Source organism: Neomonachus schauinslandi, unplaced genomic scaffold (assembly GCF_002201575.2).
Source record: "Neomonachus schauinslandi unplaced genomic scaffold, ASM220157v2 HiC_scaffold_1543, whole genome shotgun sequence".
NCBI lineage: Eukaryota > Metazoa > Chordata > Mammalia > Carnivora > Phocidae > Neomonachus > Neomonachus schauinslandi.
The window spans coordinates 1-8,533 of NW_025410233.1; the positions used below are offsets into that span (position 1 = coordinate 1).

General features: G+C 52.7%; 1 protein-coding gene across 1 annotated transcript; it reads right to left on the reverse strand.

Moving 5' to 3' along the window:
• Window positions 1-4,156: 4,156 nt before the first annotated feature.
• LOC110578655 (kallikrein-1-like) lies at window positions 4,157-8,171 on the reverse strand (the record flags this gene model as incomplete). Its single annotated transcript, XM_044912372.1, is given in 5 exon segments — window positions 4,157-4,210; window positions 4,212-4,313; window positions 6,073-6,209; window positions 6,364-6,644; window positions 8,015-8,171. Coding segments are annotated over 5 exon segments (731 nt in total), but the record flags the coding sequence as incomplete, so codon positions are not given.
• Between the last annotated feature and the right edge of the window lie 362 nt (window positions 8,172-8,533).

Sequence of the window (8,533 nt, forward strand, 5' to 3'; positions counted from 1 at the left end):
AGCAGGTCCACCCCTAGGTATTTATGTAAGAGCAATGAAAAAAAAAATAGACTAGCCAAGAATGCTCATAGAAGCTTTCCTCATAATAGCCAGATTGGAAACAATCCAAATGTCCGTACATGGGTGAAAGGACAAACTATGACATATTCATTCAATGGAACCCTACTCAGTAATAAAAAGAAATGAACTGTTGATAGGCCCACCAATGGAGGTGCATCTCAAAATCGTTATGCTGAGTGAAAGAAGCCAGACATACAATATTACACACTGTATGGTTCCTTTTTTATGTGAAATTCTAGAACAGACAAAACTAATCATGGGATGGGAAGGAGGAGTAGATGTGGCAACGATGGGAAGTGACGTAAGAGAACTTTTCTGAGGTGATAGGAACTTTCTAGAACTTGACAGGAATGTGGGTTACGGGGGTCATGCATTCATCAAAACTCATTGAACTGTACACTTGACACATACATTGCACTGTATATACCTCAATAAAAAATTATACCTTAATTAAAAAAACTTTTACAAAAAGTGACCAGATACTGAGCTATGAAGCAAGTCTCAACAATTCTCAAAGTTATAATATACAGAGTATATTGTCTGACCACAAGGTCATTACGCCAGAAATCATGACAAAATGATAATGCAGAAAATCCCCACATGGCTTTTTTTTAAAGATTTTATTTATTTGAGAGAAAGACAGAGAGAGAGAGATCACAAGCAGCCGGGAGGGGTAGAGGAGAAGCAGGCTCCCCAATAAGCAGGAAGCCCAGTGCAGGTCTCTTGATCCCAGGACCCTGGGATCATGACCTGAGCTGAAGGCAGACACTTAACCGACTGAGCCACCCACATGTTTTAATTTTTGAAATACACTTCTAAATAACCCACAGCTCAAAGAAGAAACCATACTGGAAATTATAAAATATTTTGAATTTCATGACAAGGAAAATACAATGTAATAAAATATAAAATGTAACCACTGAAGAGTAGAAATAGTGTAAATTAAGTCCAAACACGCAGAAAGGGGAAAAACGAAGGGGAAAAAAAATCGCACAAAATTATACGATCCCCTAAAGGTAGGAAACACAAAAAAAGCAAGACAAACAGTAATTTAAAAGATGATATTAATAGTACTAAATATATCAATAATAACAATAAATGCAATTGGTTGAACTCAGATTAGAATGTAAAAGTGTTCTATGCTATTTATTAGAGACACACCAAAAGCTCATGGAAAAGTTGAAAGCAGAAAATGATTTACCAAGAAATATTATCCCTAACCTGGTAAGGTAGCTTTACTGTTATCAGTCAAATTAGGCATTAATACTAAAACCATTACTAAGCAGAGTGGGTCACTACAAAGTAATAATTCTTCATAAAAATTTTATAATAAATACAATTCCAAATTTGAATATACTTAACATAAAAATTGGTAGGAGTACAGGGAGAAATGGAGCAATTCATCCCATGGAAGTGTGAGATTTCAACGCCACTATCATGCAAAGGATTTGGTATCACACAGACCACATTCTCCAGCCACGATGCAAGAAAATTAAAATTCAATATGCACATCAACATAATATCCGTATGCACAGAAGTTAAAATACAACCACTCATCTGAATAATTCATGATAAAAATTAAATCATAATGGACAAAAATGGATGAAAAGGTCATCATCATGGAAATTTTTAAAAACTTAGAACTGAGCAATAAAAATGTGACATATGAAAACTTGTGGGGGGCAGCAGATTTATAGCTTTGAATAATTAGATTAGAAAGAATGGGTGAATATAAAGGAGCCAAGGTGTTAGACAAAAAAATAGCCAATAAGCCTAACACAAAGGAGACTGAGGTGGGGAGACCTCCAGAAATGAAGAGCAGGTGCTAGCTGGAGGTGAAAGCAGCCTGGGGCTCTGGGTCAGAACTCACTCTCAGAGTGCCTTTCCCCAACCCATGCTCTAAACACCCTGATGGGGGTCCAGGAGGTGGGTGGGCTGGGGGGTTGTGGACTGGAAGAGAGCAGCATTCTGACCCCTCAAGGCATGTGTCCACCAGTTGTAGGGGTGGGGGAGCCTGTGGAGAGGAACCTGTAAGCCTCCCTGTGGCTCCAGGAAGCAGCGGCAGATTGGAACCCAGCCCAGCCCAGATCAGCCAGGTGAGTGAGTGACAGGCTAGTCTGTGTCCTGCCTCTCTGGCCCCCACTTCACCTTCTGGGTCTCTGACGTCTCTGTCTCTCCATCTGTGAGTCTGAGTCTGTATCTCTGGCTTGGTAATTTCTCTCTCTTTCTGTCTTTGCTGTCTCTGTATCCTCCAGATGCAGCATCCATCGGCTCTCCTGTCCTGCTCTCTGTCTCCATCACCTGATTTGTCCCAGCTCTGACACTCTTGCCTTACCTTTCTTTTTTTTAAGATTTTATTCGCTTATTTGTCAGAGAGAGAGAGAGAGCACAAGCAGGGGGGGCGGCAGACAGAGAGAGAAGTAGACTCCCTACTGAGCAAGAAGCCCTATGTGGGACTCCATCCCAGGACGCTGGGATCACGACAACCTGAGCGGAAGGCAGACCGACTCCGCCGCCCAGGCCGCTCGCCTTATCTTTTTGTCTCTTTCTCTCTGAATCCCATGTTTCTGAACCTCACTGTGTGTTTCTCTTTCTTTGATTTGTGCACGCCATCTTCCCTGTTCCTAATTGTTGCTGACACTCTGTTTTCCTCCCGGCTGTCTCGCATTCCTGTCTCTGTGTCTCGCATTCCTGTCTCTGTGTCTCGAGGCTTCACGTCTCAGGGCTAAAGACTCAGGGCCCAGGATGAGGTGCCCTTCCTACTGCCCTTCCCCACCCAGAGATCTCTTGGGAGACAGCGGAAGAACAGAGTGAGGTGGGGGGTGGACAGACCTGAGCTAACGGCCTCACACTCACCTGAGGACTCGGTGGAGCCTGAGACTTCCCCCACGACTCTTGCATGGGCAGAGAGGCCCCATGTTGGGGAGGGAAGGAGTGTGAATGTGAGATGCTGTGTGCACCCAGGCAGCTTTCGCAACTGTTGTGTCTGAGGGTGGGGGAGAGGCGAGGTGTGTGTAGGGAGAGAGGTGCAGAAGAGGGGTCCCAACGTATAGCTTTCTTGACTGAAGACTGTCCAGGCCTCACCTTCCTGAACCTTCCTCGCTCCTGACCCCGCCCCCGGAGCCCCGGTTCCTCCCCCTTGTGCTCTGACCCCGCCTCTAGGAGTCCAGGCCAGGGCCCCGCCAAAGCCCCATCACTAATGGCACGGAGTGCGGACCACCCTAGAAGATGGCCATGTTGCAGGAAGAGGGACTCCACTTCATCCCCTGTGGGTGCTCCCGAAGCGGAGTGTAGGGCTTGGGGCGGGGCCTGAGTTGGGGGCGGGGCTTGGCGAGGCGGGGCTTCGTCTCTGGGGTGGGGCCTGAGTAGAAGAGGGCGTGTTCTTCCTCAGTTCCGGAAAGGGTTTGGGGTGGAAGTTGGAGAGGGGTTGAGACGGGGTGGGTTTGGCAAGGAATTGCTTGTAGGTGGAACTGAGATGGGGGCTGACGTTCAGACCTCCACTGTGTTTAAATTCAACTCATTGACTCAAACCCTCGACTAATAACTAATGATTCCTTCTCATACCCATAATCCACTCCCACGCCCCACAGGCACCCCTTCTGGCCTCTTCCCTGGGCATCATTACTTGACTGCACTCTACAGAACGAGTATCGTGGGCGCATAGTGTAATTTATGTAAGGTTGTTATGCTCCATGACTCATTGTGTGTTCACACTTTTTCACTCATGGCTGTGCTTTAAACTCCGTCCTTGGTGTGCATGCATCTGCTTTGTACTTTCCGACTCTGCTCTGTGCCACGTGGGGAGCATCTACCACATGTCACTGTCCACCCTTCTAGGGCGGACACCCATCTCTCCCACAAGAACATGGCCACCCCTGCCTTAAGTGTGTCTCTGTAGAACCTGTGTGAGAAGCTGTCCCCTGGAGGTGGGGGGGGCCCAATTTGAAAGCCACTGATCTTCCCCGTCTCTACCCCTGACTCCACACTTTAGGACACAGGCCGGGTGGGTCCCTAACTAGGTCCCTAGAAAGGACAAATGATGCCAGAATTTGCTGTGTATTCTATTTGACTAAGGGGAGGGGAAGGTCAGAGGCATTCAGCTGTTGACCCACATGGTCTCTTTGATCCATTGCAGGTAGGGAATCAGTTTGGGTGTAGACAGCAGGCATACTGGGGCTGCCACATGGGATGTGGCCCCCAGATGTGATTCCCTGAAGCACACCAATGCAGATCAGTGGGACCCCCAAGTCACCCTGCAGCACAAAGGGGAGAGGAAAAGGAAGGTCAGCAAGGCCTTAGGTTCTGCCTGCCGGTGGAGAACCAGCTCTAACACATGGGCTCACAGAGCACAAACAGCAAAAACCCAGCTCTGGGAAAAATCACAGTTCTCTCCAGAGTCCACTTCCAGAGGACCGGTGGGATTCCAACAGAGAGGACAGCAGCTCAAGTCCTGGCCAGTGGGGAGAAGACTTCAGGGTCTAGTTTCTGCGGCGGGAGAGGGGGGCACGGGGGTCCAGGAGAATAGTCCCAGCAGACAGGTCAGCAGGGAAAAGATGTGGGATCCATCTACCAGACCCTCTGAACTTCAGGGCTCATCTTTGATGTCACCTCTCCCAAATAGCTTTCTCTGACTGGATACTCCTCCACAAGGCCCATGAGCAGAGAAGGGCAAGGTCAGTTCTGAGATTAGAATGACCCACTGCGGCAGGACAGAGATGAGGTAGAGGGAGAGAATGAGAGCCAGAGGCCCGTGAAGAAGGAGGGTCCAGGTCTGAACAAGGACAAACCTGGGTTGAGCTAGGCAACAGACATGAGGGGACAGTAGGTGAGTCGGTGGGGGGTGGGCAGGAGGGGCCAGGCTTGGGGTTGGATGGGTTGGGGGAGGGGAAATTAGGAGTGGGAGACTTACAGACCCAAGGGTGGAGGAGGACCGGGCTTGGGGAAAATCGGTGGGCTCAAATGGGCCTTGGGGAGGTGAAAGGCTGGGGTGCCCACCTGCGTGTTGTGTGTGTAGGATATTGTGAGTGTAGACGTCTCCTTGAAGCTGCTCAGCTGAGAGACTACGGCCAAAATTCAGATCATTCTAGGTCTTGTCTGCCCCTCTCTTCACTCCCAGTCGCTCAGCAAACCCTGTGGGCTCCCTTTAGAAATATAAGAAGTAGACCCCTTCGCCCTTCCTGACTCCACCCTGGCCACCCCTGTCCTCACTCCACACCAGGCCCTCCCCGCCCCCCTTCACCCTTGTGGTCTGACCCCACACAGATGCCTGAGGGACCTGTGAACACCCAACTCAGGCCCCATTCTGCTTCTGCTCAGCATTGCCCACAGCCCCCGGGCCCCTCAGAGGAGCCGCCAGGTGAGGCCCCACAGGATGGGCCCCTTTCTTCCCTCTGGTGTCACCTCCCGCCCTCTCCCCTTGCTCACTGGGCTCCATCCACACTGGCCTCGCTGACCCTCACACACACCAGGCCCACTTCCCCCGGGGCCTCTGCACCTGCTCTTCTCTGCTCTTTCCCCACGTTCCGCTGGGCTCAGCCTCACCTGCTGCAGGGGTCTGTGTTCAATCCCACCTCCTCCCTGCCCTCTCCCTCAGCACACGGGCTGTCTCCCCCGGCCCCACAATGTCTCCTTCTGCCCCACAGCACCAGCACCTCCTAACATGCACTGTCACTTCTGTGTCACGTTCACTGTTTCTGTCTGTGTCCCCTCACACAGTGGGGGGGCTTCTCTCTGTCTGGTCACTGCTGTCTCCCAGGGGCTATGTTGGTGTTGGGCACGCAGTAGATGCTCAGTAAGTACGTGCTGCCTGGAGGAAGGGATGAATTGTGACGTGGAAGACTGAGGTGCAGGTGGTGCCTGGATGGGGGTGTGGGATAGGGCAAGGCCTGAGGCCCTGGGGGGCGGGGCTGGAGCTGGGCAGTGGGACTGATGCCTGGTTAACCCTCGCACCCCCGGCCTGAATCTGGGTCCCGTCCCCCAGGCCAGGTGGCTGAGGGGGAGAGGTAGGCTCACCGGGCAGGTGTCCCTGTTGCCCTCCAAAGGCCCAGCGCCCAACATGTGATCTGTCACCTTCTGGGAATGGGCCTTGGCACATACATCATTGGACAGGAGTTTGAGGTCCACGCACTGGAGATTGCCGATGTATGTGACTAGGACCAAGAGGAGAAAAAGGCTGTGGCCAGGCCCCAGGTGCCTCCTCAGTCTTCCTCCCGCAGACCCTGAGTCCGGTCCCCAGCCCCCTCCTCCCTACACCCAAATGTCTGAGCTCCAGGCTGCACGGTCTGGCCCCTGGCGTGCATTTACCTGGTTCAGGGCTGCCCCAGCCAGAGACATAGCAGGTGCTCCCCAGTTGGGGTTCCTGGGTGGGCAGGTCCAGGACCCTCACAGCATCTGTAATCTGGGCAGGCTCTGCCAGGCGCAGCAGCATGAGGTCATGGCTATAGTCCTTTCCGGGGCGCTGGGTATGGTTCTTTAGGAGGTTCAGCTTGAATTCAGGGTGTGGGAAGCTACGACTGACCTGGACAAACTGGGCTGTGTCTTCATGCTCGAACAGGCTGTGGCGACCCAGCCAGAGCTGGTAATTGCTGGGGAAAGAGGGGGCCCCAGGGAATGAGGAGAGAGGAGGGGGAAAGGGAGATGGGGCCAGGGAGCATCCCGAAGACAGAAAGAAACAAGGAGTAACCTTGGAGGGAGAGAGAGAGAGAGAGCCTGCAGGAAGGAATTAGTCATGAAAAAATAGAGACCTTGGGAAAACAAAAGATTGTGACAGCATGAAAGGCGGATCCAGAGACAAAGAGAAGTAGTGAAAAGGAGAGAGCTTGAAACAGAAGGAACAAGGCAGAAGGTAGAACAGGGAGCCAAAATGAGCACAAAGGGGACAGGAGAGGAAGCGAAAAGGCAGCGAGAAAAGGTCCATGGAAAGAAGCAAGAACAGACAGGAAGAAGGAGCAACAGGTCCAATGAGACAGGGACAGGAAGCAAGGGGAGAGGGTGAGATACAGATGGTGGGGGGCAGCCTGAGAGAAAACAGGGGGGGGAGGACCCCGAGGGGCTGGGAGGGGGCCTGGGGTCAGCTCAGCTGCAGCTGGGGCCGTGGGGTTGGCTCCCCAGCAGCGGGTGGGCTGGCCCGCAGCCCAAGTTTGGCATCCCGCTCCCTCCCACAACCTCCTCCACCTCCTCCCTCTCCCTTTCTCCACCACCCGCTTCATCCCCAGACTGTCTCCTCTGCCCGTTCTCCACCCTCCCCTTACTACTCCTCCCCCTCTTCCCCACTCCCCCTCCTCCTCCTCTCTCTCCTCCTTCCTCCAGCGCCCCCACCAGGCTCCAGCTGAAACCAGCCCTTCCCTGTGTCCCCTGCAGAGCATCATTGTCCTGCAGGGAGGGGCTGGGCACATGAGAAGCCCCCTCACACACACACACACACACACACACACACACACACACACACGTCAGGATAATCCCTTCCTTTTCTCTGGGGGTCCCCCTCAGTCCCATCCTGGGGGTGCTCAGCCGCGATGGGGGAGAGGAAGTGAAGCAGAGACCCAGAGAGAGAGAGAGATGGGGCAGAGAGATGGAGGGTGAGACCTACAGTGACAGGGATGCAGCAGAGGGACCCAGAGGTGGACAGACACAGGGAGACACACAGAGACACCGAGACCAAACAGAGAGAGAGAGACAGGGATAAATCATACTCAGATAGACAGACACATAACAGAGCCAGTTACTGAGAGACACAGAGACACAGTTACAGGGAGACACAGGAAGACACAGGAGGCTGCCATGGGAGGGCTTCCCTGGGGTTGTCCCTGCCACTCTCCATGGGACCCAGACCAGTACCATCTTTGTTTCCCTCAGTCCCCCAGCCTCCCCTGAGGTGAACCCAGGGTCGGTGCCCAGTTGTTTATTCCTGTGGGAGCACAGACACCCCCTCCCCACACACCCTGCTCATACTCACTTGTGTGAGCAGTGGGCAGCTGTGAGCACCCACTGTGGGTGCACCAGGACGCCCCCACACCTGACACCGCTGAAATTGTACACAAGCGACAGCCAGGGTTGGAAACTCTTACACTCCGAGCCTCTGTTGATTGGGGACTGGATGGGAGGCACAGCACCTGCAGAGGGGTGCTGGGTCAGGGCAGGTGGGAGGTAGCAATGGGGCTGGGAAGACCTAGGCTAGGAGAGGTACATGGGCGCAGAAGAGCAGGGCTGGGCATCTGCGGAGATGGGCAAACGGTACGGAAAGAGTCTGTAATTCTCCTGCAGTCTCTTAATTGGGTTTAGATGGGTCCTGCCTGGGGAGACACTCTGCTGAAATAGACCCCACCCCAGGAATCAGGTAGGAGAGAACAAGGCAGCATCTGGAGCAACTTGTGGTGTGGATACCGGTGTCCTGCAGCGATTCGGAGTTCCTGGACGGGGGGACAACTGGCTTTGGTGGAGGTGTTGGCTCAGGGAAGAGGAAGGGTTGTAGAAA